Source organism: Pecten maximus, chromosome 7 (genome assembly GCF_902652985.1).
Source record: "Pecten maximus chromosome 7, xPecMax1.1, whole genome shotgun sequence".
Taxonomy (NCBI): Eukaryota; Metazoa; Mollusca; class Bivalvia; order Pectinida; family Pectinidae; genus Pecten; species Pecten maximus.
In genome coordinates, this window is record NC_047021.1 from 37,647,150 (window position 1) to 37,665,698 (window position 18,549).

General features: G+C 37.0%; 1 protein-coding gene across 8 annotated transcripts in view; it reads left to right on the plus strand.

Moving 5' to 3' along the window:
* Positions 1–16,521, plus strand: part of LOC117330758 (calcium-dependent secretion activator 1-like) — a 111,748-nt gene extending 95,227 nt beyond the window's left edge. For 7 of the 8 annotated variants that reach the window (XM_033889231.1, XM_033889232.1, XM_033889234.1 and 4 more), the window contains 8 exons: positions 715–826; positions 1,084–1,122; positions 7,160–7,234; positions 7,976–8,059; positions 8,532–8,639; positions 8,968–9,072; positions 9,498–9,584; positions 10,613–16,521. In XM_033889231.1, coding sequence (XP_033745122.1) covers positions 715–826; positions 1,084–1,122; positions 7,160–7,234; positions 7,976–8,059; positions 8,532–8,639; positions 8,968–9,072; positions 9,498–9,584; positions 10,613–10,732 — 730 coding nt within the window. In that variant the 3' untranslated portion in view covers positions 10,733–16,521. The remainder of the gene's footprint in view (positions 1–714; positions 827–1,083; positions 1,123–7,159; positions 7,235–7,975; positions 8,060–8,531; positions 8,640–8,967; positions 9,073–9,497; positions 9,585–10,612) is intronic. The other variant, XR_004533396.1, reaches the window with a different exon arrangement.
* The last annotated feature ends 2,028 nt before the right edge of the window (positions 16,522–18,549 follow it).

Consider the following 18,549-nt stretch of genomic DNA (forward strand, 5'->3'; position numbering starts at 1 on the left):
GTTGTGCATTTAATTTGAAAAATAAAATTAATTGTTTTTTTCCCTAGTTTTGACATTTTAACTAAATAGATTTTCAGGTCACCTGAGACGAAGTCTCAGTTGACCTATTGCGATCACCTTTTGTCCGACATTATCCGTCATAAACAATTTACAACTTCAACTTTTTCAACATTTTCAATAACCAATAAGCCCAGAGACCTGATATTGGGTCTGCAGCATGCTAGGATGAAGGGCTACCAAGTTTGTTCAAATGAATGACCTTGACCTATATTCAAGGTCACAAACGTCAAATAGGTTAAAATCTTTAAATGTCTTCTTCTCAATAACCAAGAGGCTCAGGGACTTGATATTGGGTCTGTAGTATGCTGGTGTAAAGGGCTAATAAGTTTTTTTCAAATGAATGACCTTGACCTACATATAGTGTTACCCATGTCCGTCCCGTCCCAATGTAATGTAATGAGCGAATCTCAGGAACTGCTGATGCAATCCACACTAAACTGTGTTTCGGGGGTTTCAAGTGACAGCGGGGCATTTATGTCTTACAGACATATTATAGTTTGGAAATATGTAGATTTATGAGATGATCACTTTCACAATTTCAAATGATTTTGTCTGGTTTGTTAAAAATGCGTTACTCACAAAATCACAGAAATTCAGCTATATACAGTTTTAACTAAACATCAATAATTCACACCAAACTTCTGATGTTTACAGGACATTAAAATCATTCGAGGCCTGGCTGAAAAAAGGAGGGAAAGGCACAGACTATATCGCGTACGCGGAGATGTGCGTCATGATGAACGTTATCATCGACTGTAAAAACCGGGTGAGTTGACAGACGTAGGACACAGTGCACCAATACGGCCGTCAGAACTCTTCACATCACTTGAGTCTGATTGGTTTATGAATTTATCACTACAGAATCAACTTAACTTTTTTCATTGAAGTATCTCTTTTTTATGGTCCGTTTTTTCAGGGTTTAAGGTTTGCATGTGTTGTTAGTAACGCAGGTTTTCCTGGAATCGTTTTAATGTCACCTTTTTTTACTCTGTCACCTGAACTTGCCGACTGTTTGTTCCGCAGGCCTTACATCTCTGTGCGTTGGATAGTGGTGAAAACATGGTAAGTATTTAGCATGGTTGTATGTCCCAGCTAGACAGAAGTGTATCCGTAGGATTTCCTCCATTGTATGTCAAAATAATCACCAGTAAGTTGTGTTCAGGATCATGGAGTCTATGTAGATTATGGTAGATTCTATGTACAATGATTTTACATATCTACAGTGAGCATGTGGATTTTTTTAATAGAAAAAAATTTCAAAAAAAAAATAAAAATAAAAATTTACCCTCACCAAAAATTTCTTACATTGTTAGAAATAATTTATGTATTCATATATGAAATGATGCTATATATGCATTTGTTAAGTAGATATTATTGAAATATATTTATACATATTGGGTGTTATCGCACAATTAGGGATGCAAATGAATGTCTTAACAAACTGTTTATGACAGCATTCTCTGCTAAAAAATATGAATAATCAATCTTGAAATCAAGTAATATCTGCTACCATCTTTTGTGGAATTCGTGATCCTAAATACAACTTTATACGACGCAGACGTGCAGTAAAGCCATGCTGTAATGCCACTTGTGTCAGTAAATTTTCACCACTCATTAGTCAACTTGCCTTTAAGCATATTCATTACAAATCTTGTATCTTGTAAAAGCTTTTGATAATGCCAATTTTTGTTCTACATGTGGCAGTATAGCAAGGTCTTTCTGTACATTTAGAATGGCTGTCTGTTAATGATTGCAGTGATGTTTACGACTGAAACCTGTCTTCATCAACCCTCTTACTTGACCCTCCCATAACCCAATATTGTGTTACACCAAACCCATGTACTGTACATTAACATACTCCCAAGTATTCTTGTCCTCAATAATAATATTTTCTTTTTTCTTATAAGTTTCAATGTCTTTATCAACTCTGCCAAAAGGCCATCAACCTTTAGTGTAAAGGTTTTGAAAGTTTTATTTATTCAACATGATCCTGAGTCCTGAGTGTCAAAAATATAGGATCTTCATAATATGAGTTTACATTTATATGAGATTTGATGAAATAAGTTTTCAAAATTTATATTTTTGTGAGCCTTGTCGGGCAAAAAGGAAAAATTCTATATGAGTTTCATAAAATCTTATATGAAATAATACAAAACTTTCAAGTCAACTTGCTGTGGGGAAAATCAAATGGATGATGTCATTTTCAGTTAATGTCCATATTATGACGTCACAATCTATTTCTGACTGGGGTAACCAATGTAAAACGCTCTTGGGTAGATATTACATGGGCAAATTCTCAGGATGAAAAGGAAATATTTTAGTTTAAATATATGATGCTACAGAGGATTAAATGTTATGATGGGAGACTGAAGTTGATAATGGTTATCTGAGTTCCTTAAATCATCATATGGATAAGAGATATATTGCACTCTTGTGCAACTTGGCAAAAATGTGTCCGACAAATCTTATTTGCTAAAATTAAGCGAAGTCATAGAACACTCACATAATCGTGCAATACAATGTTTTTTCTTTAACAGAGTGTGATTTCATGTTAAACGTCAAACATCAATATTGTCGCTATCCCTCCCACCCCTAACCGTCTATATGTCGCTATCCCTCCCACCCCTAACCGTCCATATTGTCACTATCCCTACCCACCCCTAACCGTCCATATTGTCACTATCCCTCCCACCACTAACCGTCTATATGTCGCTATCCCTCCCACCCCTAACCGTCCATATGTCACTATCCCTCCCACCCCTAACCGTCCATATTGTCACTATCCCTCCCATCCCTAACCGTCCATATTGTCACTATCCCTCCCACCCCTAACAGTCCATATTGTCACTATCCCTCCCACCCCTAACGGTCAATATTGTCACTATCCCTCCCACCCCTAACCGTCCATATTGTCACTATCCCTCCCACCCCTAACCGTCCATATTGTCACTATCCCTCCCACCCCTAACCGTCCATATTGTCACTATCCCTCCCACCCCTTACCGTCCATATTGTCACTATCCCTCCCACCCCTAACCGTCCATATTGTCACTATCCCTACCACCCCTAACCGTCCATATTGTCACTGTCTCTCCCACCCCTAACCATCCATATTGTCACTATCCCTCCCACCCCTAACCGTCCATATTGTCACTATCCCTCCCACCCCTAACCATCTATATGTCGCTATCCCTCCCACCCCTAACCGTCTGTATTGTCACTATCCCTCCTGCCCCTAACCGTCCATATTGTCACTATCCCTCCCATCCCTAACCATCCATATTGTCACTATCCCTCCCACCCCTAACCGTCCATATTGTCACTATCCCTCCCGCCCCTAACCGTCCATATGTCGCTATCCCTCCCACCCCTAACCGTCCATATGTCGCTATCCCTCCCACCCCTAACCGTCTATATGTCGCTATCCCTCCCACCCCTAACCGTCCATATTGTCGCTATCCCTCCCACCCCTAACCGTCCATATTGTCGCTATCCCTCCCATCCCTAACAGTCTATGTTGTCACTATCCCTCCCACCCCTAACCGTCCATATTGTCGCTATCCCTCCCACCCCTAACCGTCCATATTGTCACTATCCCTCCCACCCCTAACCGTCCATATTGTCGCTATCCCTCCCATCCCTAACAGTCTATGTTGTCACTATCCCTCCCACCCCTAACCGTCCATATTGTCGCTATCCCTCCCACCCCTAACAGTCTATGTTGCCACTATCCCTCCCACCCCTAACCATCCATATTGTCACTATCCCTCCCACCCCTAACCGTCCATATTGTCACTATCCCTCCCACCCCTAACGGTCAATATTGTCACTATCCCTCCCAACCCTAACCGTCCATATTGTCACTATCCCTCCCACCCCTAATCGTCCATATTGTCACTGTCTCTCCCACCCCTAACCATCCATATTGTCACTATCCCTCCCACCCCTAACCGTCCATATTGTCACTATCCCTCCCACCCCTAACCGTCCATATTGTCACTATCCCTCCCACCCCTAACCATCTATATGTCGCTATCCCTCCCAACCCCTAACCGTCTGTATTGTCACTATCCCTCCTGCCCCTAACCGTCCATATTGTCACTATCCCTCCCATCCCTAACCGTCCATAGTGTCACTATCCCTCCCACCCCTAACCGTCCATATTGTCACTATCCCTCCCGCCCCTAACCGTCCATATGTCGCTATCCCTCCCACCCCTAACCGTCCATATGTCGCTATCCCTCCCACCCCTAACCGTCTATATGTCGCTATCCCTCCCACCCCTAACCGTCCATATTGTCACTATCCCTCCCACCCCTAACCGTCCATATGTCGCTATCCCTCCCACCCCTAACCGTCCATATTGTCGCTATCCCTCCCATCCCTAACAGTCTATGTTGTCACTATCCCTCCCACCCCTAACCGTCCATATTGTCGCTATCCCTCCCATCCCTAACAGTCTATGTTGTCACTATCCCTCCCACCCCTAACCGTCCATATTGTCGCTATCCCTCCCATCCCTAACAGTCTATGTTGTCACTATCCCTCCCACCCCTAACCGTCCATATTGTCACTATCCTTCCCACCCCTAACCGTCCATATTGTCGCTATCCCTCCCACCCCTAACCATCCATATTGTCACTATCCCTCCCACCCCTAACCCTCCATATTGTCACTATCCCTCCCTCCCCTAACCGTCCATATTGTCATCCCCACACCTGCTTTCTTCCTCTACACATGCTGCTACCCTAAATAATATTTGAGACCATGCTATCCCTGCTCCATTGATATTGTTCCTCGTCACTTGTAGTGTACATGTAGTTTATGAATAATGTGACGGTTATCTTTCATTATTAAGAAATATACCCATGATGCATTTGATTTGGGATTTGTATGTCAATCTCTATGGCTTGAGACACTTTGGTGAATGGGTATGGTCACGATGTTTTGAAATATTTCTTTCCTTATTCTTATCTTCTATAGACAATTTGATATGATCAAGAAATTTTGATGATTAAAACTATATATTTCTTCATTAATGGCTTTTGTAAACAGTTTGATGATGGGTTAATATTGGAAATATTTCAGTACTGTAATAAAACATCCTTCTGTTGACAATTTTGGGGTAGAATATGGCCAAAATATTTCAGAAATTAAAAAAAAAAATCTTTCCTGCAGTGTCTGGTCAATACTTGTACTTTATGATGAGTACACTTCCATATATTCGGGGTTTCAGATTCCACCGCCTCACTATAACCCTTCAATGCTTGGTTGTCCTTCTTGCACTAAATATCTATTCCAATCTCAAAACCATTATTGACCAGGATTAACACTTTACACCACTGTTTCACAAGTGTTTGATGTTGGGTCTCTCTGTTTTACTGTATACCGGGAAATGTGTTCAGCCTCTGTGGTGTGACTTTACTCACTGTATACTGGTAAATGTTTTCACCCTCTGTGATGTGACTTTACTGTATACTGTGAAATGTTTTCACCCTCTGTGGTGTGACTTTACTGTATACCGGGAAATGTTTTCACCCTCTGTGATGTGACTTTACTGTATACTGGGAAATGTTTTCACCCTCTGTGGTGTGACTTTACTGTATACCGTGAAATGTTTTCACCCTCTGTGGTGTGACTTTGCTGTATACCGTGAAATGTTTTCACCCTTTGTGGTGTGACTTTACTGTATACCGGGAAATGTTTTCACCCTCTATGGTGTGACTTTACTGTATACTGGGAAATGTTTTCACCCTCTGTGGTGTGACTTTACTGTATACTGGGAAATGTTTTCACCCTCTGTGATGTGACTTTACTGTAAACTGTGAAATGTTTTCACCCTTTGTGGTGTGACTTTACTGTAAACTGAAATGTTTTCACCCTCTGGTGTGGCATTACTGTATACTGGGAAATGTTTTCACCCTCTGTGGTGTGGTTGAATGCACAGATGACTTTATTCTGAAGTGGAAGGTGAAGCAAACACTGGACATAGATTTTATCTGTAGAGATGAAAACTGCACAGTAACATTAGCTTAGTGCTCCTGGTTATAAATCTTGATTTTCAGGGTTACAGTGATGATATAAGATGGATATCAAAGCTTAGGGCTATATGGATGTAAGCTGCTGGATTAAGGGAAAGTTCTGAATCCCAAATTTCATTGTCTATGTATTTTTGTTTCCTATATATGTGAAATTTTGCCATTCTACATAATTTGAAAAAATTTAGTTAATTTCTGAAAGAAATCTATCAACTGTTTGAATTTTGGACACAAATTGGATGCTGTATTTCATTATCGTGGGCAACAATATGTGCACAGTGTTTCCTTAACAGAAGATTCTCACAACTATAGAAATGGGATGGAGAACCGAGTCGTATAAAACAGCAAACTTCTTTTCATCAAATGATGTCATGCGTTTAGAGCAAGACTTTGTGTTGGCCATGTTAGGAATTTTGAAATTTCAATATATTTAATATTTACCAATAATTTTGTATGTACATGTACTCTATAACATTCGGTGCAACATAAACTTTCGCCAATGATACTTGTGAAACCAGATGGTGAAATATATCAGTACCCAGGCATCATGATACTAAAGTCCAAAGAACACGTTGTATACATCTTCGATCTGGCATGAAGGAGTGGGACACTAATGTTTAGTGTATACCTTCATATATTTGTCTCCTCAACCATCCATGAATCAAATTTGGTGTTAAGAAGATTTGCCATCTACTATCAACAGAGTTAGCATACAGATAGTTTATATAAAAGCTTGTTTGGGATATGAGCAAGCACCACTGAATTGTAATCAAAATAGTAAATTGATTGAATTTTCTTTCACGTTTATTAAATTGTTTTAAGTTTTTGCTACACTTTTATTGTAGAAAGATCAGGGGTTTAAAGATTCCACAAACTTTTTATTTATCACTTAAATCTGATATTTTATGTGTTGAATATTTGATATATATTCATTTCCTACAGTAGCAAACTAAGTATTCAGTGTACTGTGATAGGCTGTGGAAGTAAGTTTGATGTCAGACGACTGAAGAAATTTTTTTATAGTTGTTACCAAAATCTGATAAACAAATCCTTCCTTGTAGCACCAGTACCATACCAAAATTGAGGAATTTCTGGACCGGGTTCAAATGCAGATGGTGAAATGCCTCATCGAAAAGGTTTGATATTTTTCCACAATTATTTAGGGTATTTTCATAAAAAGAAAAAAAAAACTCCAACAAAAAAGTTTCACTTTTATTCAATTTGAGCAAGAATTTTTTTATCTGATTTCAAACAATTGATAAAAAGTTACACTTAGGAAATAGGTTAACTAGTAAAAACATTTATAATCTTTTTATGTTGTTAACGTTAAGTCAGATGATCATGCATGCAGACATATATACCATATTTATCCTCAAATAAGCCCCTTCTAGTGTAAAAGATTAGTATTAAAGTTTGAGGACGGCCTGTTTGTGAATCACTTTAATTTACTTACTGGTAACTTGAAACTGTTGATTCTGCAGTAATGAAGAATGGAGCTTATTTGTAGTTAGGGGCTTATTTGTAGGGGGCATATTTGTAGGTAGGGGCTTATGGGTGGGGGGTGGTATTTGTGGACAGTGGGGGGAGGGGGGGGGGGGTTGTTTGTGGACAGGGGCTTATTTTTCGACAAAGGTTATCTGTGGGCAGGTGCTTGTTTGTGAATAAATATGGTAATTGTGTCCTAGTCTTTCAATAAATCTCTGAAATATCAGTTTTCTTCAGTGTAACTATCGTTCTTGAACTCATGCAATGATCTACAAAAGAAATAATTTTAATGCGCTATCTGTATACTTAGCATGTTCTGTACTCCAGTATTGTTAATGTAGAACTGTGATATATGTTGAAGTGTCCAATAAGTAATACTCTTGATTTCACAGTTTTTACAGGTGATGGAATCTGTCTTTGCTAAGTTAGCCAGATACGACGAGGGAACTTTTTTCTCTTCCATTCTGTCTCTCACGGTAAGTCAAAACTTGATGTCTGTAGATAATCCCTTCGTCTCTTAAACAGTGATTTGTCCCATCATACCCCAGTAAATCAACAGCTAATATCTTTTGATAACCCAATCCTGGGTATTTCTAAAAGTTCACAAGGAAATTGTCCACCCTAGTAAGTCTAGAATGAAGACTTTAGCTGATCAAGCCAAAATGGCTGAGTTAGATTAATTATATGTGATACAGCATTTTGTTGGTAAAAGTGATGAAATAGTTTTATTTTGATAATTGTGAAAAATCATGTACTGTAGATATAAGTTTTCAGTCATAAATTAGCAGATTGCTTTAGGCTATGAGAAATGTGTAAATAAGTTCACCTCAGAAATGGATTATTCAATTTTGCAATTTCAAATGTATTTAATTTTGAAAGAACTGACATAATATATTTGTTTCCATATATGTGTACTAAATAACACAAATATTTCAACATTTTCTACAGAAACCAGTGAATGAACTAGGGAAATCTTATGTGGATTTCATGAGAGCCAATCTGGAACAGCTCAGACAAAAGATTGCTGATGAACTATTCACACTGTCCATATTTGAGGTAGGGGATTCTATGACTACACAAATTGTCAGTTTCCACTAGTGATACAGTTTTTATTATCTTCGTTAACATGTAATGGTCACAATATGAATTTCTCAGTTGGAATGCTAAATGACAGAAAGTTTTATTTGAATTTTAACTAAAGGAATAGAAATAAGTTATGACATATTTGATGCAGACTAATTTTAATATTGAATGCCTTTAGTTGTACATACCCGGTAAGCCATACCTTGGCCCAATCAGATCAAGTACATCTATAATGAATGTCATTGCTACTTTCTGTAGTAATGCTTATTGGCAGTCCATACTGAGTTTGTTTTCTCTGTAGCAATGGTATACGGGTCAGATGAAGATGATCTGTGATTGGCTGACTGACCGCCTTGACCTCTCCCTCCATGTGTACCAGCTGACTTGTGTAATGACCATTAATAGGGTAAGGCATTAATAAACACAATAGATTAACAGTGTTGTAAGTAAAGGAGGAAAATAATATCCCAGTGCCTTCATTGGCATCAGTTTAGATATAGAATGTCAAAACTTTCAGATTTTCCTTTGGTGGTTGTTTTTAACCTGATTTTTAGCTCACCTGCCCAAAGGCATTTTAACATTCTCTTCTCAATAACCAAGGGGCCCAGGGACTTGATATTGGGCCTGTAGCATTCTGGGGTGAAGGGCTACCAAATTTGTTCAAATGAATAACCTTGACCTACATTAAAGGTCACGGGGTCAAATAGGTTTAAATCTTGAAACAATGATTTCTCCATAGCCTAGAGACTTGATATTAGGCCAATAGTATGCTGGAATGAAGTTCTAGAAATCTGACAATAACATCTTATATTTTTAATGCTTCATTTACAGAAATGTTTTTCCGACTTTGAGTTACAAGGCGTGCCAGAGAGTACACTAAATACCAAGACTTACCAGACAGTGTGTAGTCGCCTACAGGTATGTATATTAACATGGTGTGTCATACAGATGTGTCATACAACATCATACAGGTGTGTCATACAATATCATACAGGTGTGTCATACAACGTCATACAGATGTGTCATACATCATACAGGTGTGTCATACAACATCGTACAGGTGTATCATACATCATACAGGTGTGTCATACAACATCATACAGGTGTGTCATACAACATCGTACAGGTGTGTCATACATCATACAGGTGTGTCATACAACATACAGGTGTGCCATACAATGTCATACAGATGTGTCATACATCATACAGGTGTGTCATACAATGTCATACAGGTGTTTCATACAACATCATACAGGTTTATCATACAACATCATACAGGTGTGTCATACAACATACAGGTGTGTCATACAACATCATACAGGTGTATCATACAACATCATACAGGTTTACCATACATCATACAGGTGTGTCATACAACATCATACAGGTGTGTCATACAATGTCATACAGGTGTGTCATACATCATACAGGTGTGTCATACAATGTCATACAGGTGTGTCATACATCATACAGGTGTGTCATACAACATCATACAGGTGTGTCATATCATACAGGTGTGCCATACAACATCATACAGGTGTGTCATACAACATACAGGTGTCATAAAAACAACAAAAAGCATTGGTTTGTCCAGTGTCTGCTATTATCTTACAAAAAAACGGTAGATTGGTGGGGAGCAGAGTTGTTTGATCTGTACTCAGATCAGTTTTTGTTTTTCATGCCGCCAAGACCCCAGACCTTTTACGGTTATGGTTGTCCTTGGGTAAGACACTACACCTCGCATTGCTCTGGATAGCACATGATGTTGTTGAATGATGGAGGCCCCCACCTTAAAATAACCCAGACTGTCCTGTTCTTGTTTGTCAAACCTTTACATTGTAAATTGCTTATTAATTCCAAGAGAGCATGATAAAATAATGAAAGTGTGGAGAACATTTCCTCGAACGTGAATTGGAGTAAAAGTTATACTAATTTCTGTTAACCAGGTGGAGGAGGCCACCCAGTCTGTCACACAGCCAGAGAACAGTCGTACAGCTCGCTTCCTCGGGGGAGGGGCAGGCAGCAGTAACGCTAGCAATGCAAGCGGAGAGGAATCGGACTACTAGAACACAGAGAACACGTTCAAAGGAGCAAATCGGTTAAATGTCATTGATAAAAAAACAGTGTGTTAAGTCAGTTAGGTTTATGTGACAGAGGCTTATCCTGACTAGTAGGGAGTCAAATGAAGTGTCGTCGTAAAATGGACACGGGATAATTAGCCTAACATGCCTGGAGGTATGGTTCAGTGAACTGTTTTCCGAAAAAAAATATTGTCTATAGTAATTAAAGATGAAGTTCACAATAAATAAATATCACAAAAAATTAGATATAGGCCCTTCTGTAAGTGTTATTAAGTAGATATATCATGTTAAAGAGATGTTGTTTCAGATTAAACCATGGCCATTCTTACTGGTCATAGGTGAGGTTTGGTAGCTTAAGTTATTTGATGATCCGTAAGGTAGATCAGAAAATCATGAGTATATTTCAGAATAGAAAAAATGGGTATGGGTCTAAAAGGTCAACAAAAGGTCACTGGTCGTAAATGTGTAAGTTATGTAATGTGTGAAAATGTTGTGACACAGAGGTAATGGTTACGACCAAATGAGATGTACTGGCACCTTGTGTACTCCAGAGGTTAGACCTGTATGACTTGTTATGTAGACCCTCAATTATCATACTGATTCGTATGACTTGGTGTGTAGACCGTCAGTTATCATACTGATTTCGAATGACTTGGTGTGTAGACCGTCAGTTATCATACTGATTTCAAATGACTTGGTGTGTAGATCGACCCTCAGTTATCATACTGATTTCAAATGACTTGGTGTGTAGACCGTCAGTTATCATACTGATTTCGTATGACTTGGTGTGTAGACCGTCGGTTATCATACTGATTTCAAATGACTTGGTGTGTAGACCGTCAGTTATCATACTGATTTCAAATGACTTGGTGTGTAGACCGTCAGTTATCATACTGATTTCAAATGACTTGGTGTGTAGACCGTCAGTTATCATACTGATTTTGTATGACTTGGTGTGTAGACCATCGGTTATCATACTGATTTCGTATGACTTGGTGTATAGACCGTCAGTTATCATACTGATTTTGTATGACTTGGTGTGTAGACCCTCAATTATCGTACTGATTTAGAGACAAGTTGTGATATTCACATTGATAGATTTAGTGATACAGCGTCATTTCCTGGTTAAAACAGGTGAAACGATTATACCTGGGGTGTTTACATTGAAACCTGTCTATAAACGCCACTTAATTGAGAAAAGTGACCTTTATAGGCAGGTGGCCTTTATATACAGTGTTCAGTGAATCATGTTACATTGGAAATCAAAGTAGATGGCCTCTGAAGACAGGTTTGACTAGATATTGTACTAGATACAGTTGAGTAATGAACATGATGAAATACCTGAATATTCCTCACTAAGTTCAAGTTCAACATTACAGGCCATTTTGACTTCAGTATACCTTAGTTTGAATTACTAGTGATATGACCTTCTTGTCTCATAGTTAGTAAATAGGCTTTGTCACATGACAAAATAATCTCATTCATCAATAAAGCTCATTTAGATAAACTACTGTGTTCAGCTCCCTTTTAGGACAGTTATATATCATTCCTTTGAACAAATGAGAATTTTTTTCAAATGAAGTTTCTGGTTAACTTCAGATTGAATCTTAATATTTTAGAATTGTTTTCTTTATAGACGAAATGGTATTATGTCCATCAATGATTTTTATCTCTCTTTTAATTTAAATAAGAAGCATACCATGATATTAAAATGCATTTATTCCTGTATTTTAGAACGGATCTCAAAAGTATTCCTTGTAGTACATATAATATTTGATGATAATGGTAGTCTCCTTTTTATCATTAGGCATACATGTGGCTGTAGGAACAAATTCATGTGTACATTCTGATGTGTACGGTAGATAACCCTGTCTACCTGTATATCACATACATTTCATTTCTTCATACTAACAGGACATTAATTCACAGCTCATTTAGCGTGTAATGTCTTCCGTTACATAAAAATAGTCCGTGTGATATTTCATATTCTGTATTTGTCGCAAATTTACATGAGAAATATTGAATTGATCATGTGTGTTTTTAGAAATTCATTGTATGTATGTACATGTAACAGTTCATCTCTTATATATCATTGTTACTTGTAGTTCGTGTAAATATCTATTGTATGTAGATATACAGGTTTAAGTCGACTTACAGATACATTATGTATATAAACTAGCTGTCAGCCATCACTTTCTCAATACTTGTGCTCAGGTGAAAGTTCCAACCCAGTGCAATACAAAACAAAATTTGTAAGTGTATAAATGTTAATATTATAACAATTAATGACAGTATGCACTATATGTGGAAAATAGTTTTCATATTCTCTCTTCAAAACAAATAAAAAATGCATGTAAAAATATAACTTAAAACTAAAACATTCAGTACTAATAAGATTTTTCATGGAATTCATTCCATTGCAAAATAACTGTGTTAGTTTGATTACATCAATTTTTACTCTCTATTGAACAAAAAACAAAAAACAAAAAAACTAATATGTTTGATTTGTTTTGGAGTTACTAGATATTGGGTTGAGTTGGGCTTAAACTTCTTTGAGACAAGCAATCGAGTGTGAGACGCTGTATTAAGATTAGTATAGACTTTGTGATCATGAGGTTTTGTGTAGTATGTTTGAGATTTCCTCACTTTCATTGTAGAGATTCAGCCACGGAGTAACATTAAGCAATGATTTATACTTTGTGAATGGTGTTTGAGCTATGTAGAAGAATGAGTTGTTTTTTTTCGTTTTTTTTTTTTTTTTTTGAGAATGTTATTTTGCACATGAAAATGTTATAGTTGAGATGCGTTATCGTTGACATTTTAAATTACCTTATGAATTCTCTAATATATATAAAGATGTTTAGCCAACTAGAATCTTACCATCTCTCTGAAATTTATGCCAACTAACAGTATTTGCTGGATAATGATGTGACAATCTTGATATCCAGGGTTATACCACAATCCAAACGGTTTCGACCAGAGATGTTTGTTAATGAAATAAGAACAGGTCTTCTGTTGCATATAGACAAGCCTCGATAAAGCTTTACAAGGCTTGTTTTAATATGAGACCATTATACACATCCATAAAGATTTAATTATGACCAAAATTTTACTTTTTGAAAACTGATGAACCGGCTTGTCTGCACAGGTCCCATCTTCATGGGACAGAACCAAAAATGTCCTTCATTCCATTTAATACCAGCAGACGACCGTTTCAAAAGATTTTAAACAATTCCGTATAGATCATGACATCACATAATTGGCCTGTTATCCAGTGCCCGTGTAATATTCATTTACATATGTCAAAAGACACTCAAGTGTTATATACTCTGTAGTGTTTTTCATTGGCTCATAATATGGAAAATGATATGACGTCATGAATTGTGAATGGCGCTATAAAATGGCTGTCCCCTTTTGATTAAATCCACCATATTTTGACCATAAAACCTGTCAAATTGTAAGTTTTCTGAGTAATGTGATAAAAAGTATCTTAAATTTGTTTTGTGTCATTTGAGATTTTATGAAACTTATCTCGAAATTTTAATTTTTGCTCGGCATTGCTCACAAAAAGAAAAAACTTCTAAGACCTGTTTCATAAAATTTCATATGAAATGAAAACTCATTTAGGACCCTATATATCTTATCACTCATGACATTTTGACGTTGGTCTAGATTCAAGGTCATTTTAGCATTCCAGTACCTATGTATTTATCAAAAGTTGTCGTGACTAGTCTCCTTTGGTTTATGTCGTTAAGTTGGCCAATATTTACGAAGATGGGTAAATATGTGTTAAGTTACTTTAAGGGTGATAGAAGTTATTGTCTGTCACATGTAAAGAAAATGTAAGATGGTATAGTTTATACACAACAGAATCCGGAGAAAAAATTCTTCTTAAGTACAACTTTGATGACCCAAAGGTACATCTTAAGTACAACTTTGATCACTAAAAGGTACAAAAAAATTCCCTCTTGTTGAAAGATTTGAAAACTTAATATTCAAATCTTTTTATGTATATGGATTTTTATTTACAAGAAACATGTTAAAGAAATAATAGTACATTCCATTATGTTAAAAAATCTGTTTATTTGATTGGTTGTGAACAAAAAAACTAAAATGAAAAAAACATGCCAGACTTTCCACTATCTGTGCAATGGTGACGACTGTTCAAGTTTAATTTTGTTTATGATTTTAAAGAAAATAATATGTTTACATTATATAGCAACAGCCCCATGAAGCTTTTGTTACATGTTTATATGTAGTGTTTAGAGAACTTATTTATTAAATTTCTGAACGAACATGTTATAGCATGTATATATTTGTTATATATTTTGTTAAATGGCAATGGTAATTTCCTTCTGCCTTTTCTGATTATTTATATTAATACATTTCTCGTTATGTTGTGTCTGGACCAAGGACTCCTGGGAGAGTATTTCATGGTGATTTTGAAGGAAATACAGGGTCATGATGTGCTGGATTCAAACTTAGAGCAATCTTATTAAATTTTCTATATCTTGTACATGCCGTCTAGAATAGTATATACATTCCTTAGCTATTTGTAGAATTATTTCAAAATCTATAAAAGCTTCTTAATTCCATATCCATGAAGAAATCAATTAAATATATTAATGCTTTTAATGAACAACTACGCTAACTTTTTTATATCCAGGATCATTTTTGATTCTAGAAATCCTATTTATGGTATTGGACAAATTATTACTAATTTCAAAATTGTGTCTTCGACAATTTTGCTTTAGATTTTAAGTGGTATTATTTATAGACAGCATTTATGTTCTTCGTTACTATATTTGTTTTTTGTTTATTTATGGTTGTTTCACAATTTATTTTTATCAATTATTTTACTTATACACAATGAAATCCAAATACATAGTGTAGCTTATTATGATATATAGGAGATTGCCTTTTAATCCCAGTTCTCTATCAATTTAATTAATATGTAAGTTCTCTTTCCATTAACATAGTAAATGTTGATGATACTGGTTTTATTTATGCACCATGAATAACATAACAGATTAGAATAGATTGAGTGTGTCATTCAAATGTCCTCACAAATTTTAGTGTCGATGATGTACATCAAGCAGTCTATCTGAAATCTGGCAGATTTATGAAGTAAATGTAACGAAGATTTAAATAAAAAAAATGTTCAGCTCTTCAGAAATCAGAAAATTATTTTATTAGGTCTGTGAAAGAATTTTTTAAAAACATTTGAATCTTTTCGGTCAGTTGGTGTAAAATGTTAAAAAGTTGTCTATAGATCATATTGTACATGTTACATACCTATGGATTAGAATGAGAACTGTTTTTAAGGTATAAAATTCCAAACATTGAAATGGTTGTCTGGTTAGAACATATTTAAATTTCTATCAGAAACACTACAATTTAAATACTAAACATTTTGGCCCCAGTTTAATTTCATCATTATTCCTCAAGTTAAGACATTCCTTAACCAGGTTAAGGAGTTTTCTGAAGTTACAGAACATTTATGAAACCACGGCCCAAGATATTCAGGGGTTAGATACCGATATTCAATTCTGAAAGTAACGCGCATGGTAAATTGAGAATAGAAAATTGTTGAAATTTTTTTAAACAGTGCTGGGATGTTTTTGTTTACTTTTACAAAATTATGCAAAATCATCGTAATTAATCATCATACATATATAAATATATATATAATATACATATAATTGTGCAATATTCCCTGTCTTCATTGTTATGGTGCAAAGTTATGTGTAAAAATAAACCAACTCTTCAACATATTTACAAGTCTTGTTTTCTCTATAGGAATATCTGTTACACGAGATGTGATGTACCACTAACATTTGTAAGTCACAAGAGCTTGAAAACCTGGCACGTCCTTAAATGACCCCGGCTGTTAATAGGACGTTCAACATAACAAGAGGCCCAGAGGGCCTGTATCGCTCACCTGGTTTCATGAGATATGAAACAAGAATGATGCTTAAGTATATTTGTTGCTGGTATTGCTAAGTCAATATATATCATAAGCATTTTATACGGGTACCTGTACATTGGTTTTATTTTAATACTACAAATGCCAAAAAGTGCATTAATCCATGAAATTGACTTTTGGCTCGAACCTATAGGGATGCTACCACACAAATGTGAGTGATATCCATTGCTTAGTTTCAGAGAAGAACTTGTTTAGACCAATTGACCCCTTTTGACCCTGCCCTCTGCCCCCTTGGGGGTCAGCTCCTTCCTTTATGCAATCTTGAATCCCTACCCCAATAGGATGCTACCAGTGAAACCATTGCTAAGTTTCAGAGAATAAGTTGTTTAAATCAATTAAGCCAAATTGACCCCTTTTGGCCCCACCCCTCAGTCCCCTGGCGGCCCAGGTCAACCCCAATATTTTTACAAATTTGAATCCCCACCCCATAACCATGCTACCATACATATGTGAGTAATATCCATTGCTTAGTTTCAGAGAAGAAGTTGTTTAAACAAATTGACCAATTTTGGCCCCGCCCCTCAGGCCCCTAGGGGGTCAGCCCCTCCATTTGTACAATTTTAAATCCCCACCCCATAAGGATGCTATCGGTAAAATATGAGCGATATCCATTGCTTAGTTTCAGAGGGGAAGTCGTTTATATCAATTCTGCCAACTGACCCCTTTTGGCCCCGCCCCTCAGCCCCCAGGGGGGTCGGCCCCGTCATTTGTACAATTTCAAATTCCTACCCCAAGGTGATGCTACCAGCAAAATATGAGAGATATCCATTGCTTGGTTCAGGAGAAGATGTCAATTATATGAATATAGCCAGATTGACCACATTTGGCCCCGCCCCTCAGGCCCCTGGGGGTTCAGCCCCATCATTTGTACAATTTTGAATCCCCACCCCAAAGTGATGCTACCAGACAAATATGAGCGACAGCCATAGCTTGGTTTCAGAGAAGAAGTCGTTTATATCAAAATAGCCAGATTGACCACATTAGGACACGCCCCTCAGGCCCCTGGGGGGTCAGCCCCATCATTTGTACAATTTTGAATCCCCACCCAATAATGTTGCTACCAGGCAAATATGAGCGATAGCCATTGCTTGGTTTCAGAGAAGAAGTCGTTTATATCAATAGCACCAAATTGACCCCTTTTGGCCCCGCCCCAGAGGCCCCTAGGGGGTCAGCCCCATCATTTGTACAATTTTGAATCCCCACCCGATAGTGATGCTACCAGGCAAATATGAGCGATAGCCATTGCTTGGTTTCAGAGAAGAAGTCGTTTATATCAAAAGCGCCAAATTGACCCCTTTTGGCCCCGCCCTAGAGGCCCCCAGGGAGTCGGCCCCATCATTTGTACAATTTTAAGTCCCCCTACACATAGGGATGGTTCTGACCAAATTTGTTCAAATTCCGATCAGCGGTTATGAAGAAAAAGTCAAATAAGTCAATTGTTGACGGACGGACGACGGACGCCACGGTATGGCATAAGCTCACCTTGGTCCTTCGAACCAGGTGAGCTAATAAACCAAACCAAAATCGAAGTACAGGTAGTCATACTCAAGCTCGTCATGACACTAGTTTGGCTGTGTCTGTATCACTTTAATCATCTCAAAATGTTATTTTTGTGTCTTCCAGTAAAGTTTATGTACATTTATCTGCCAATATTGATCATTTTGTTAGATACAAAGTATAAATAAAACCTACAAATTACAGTCCAACATGTCTCGCCGAATCAAAATCGCTAATGGCCATTTTTGCTGTAACAACATACTGTCAATTTTTCGCTGTTCTGGCTATATCAATGAAAAATAAAAAGACACTTTATCAA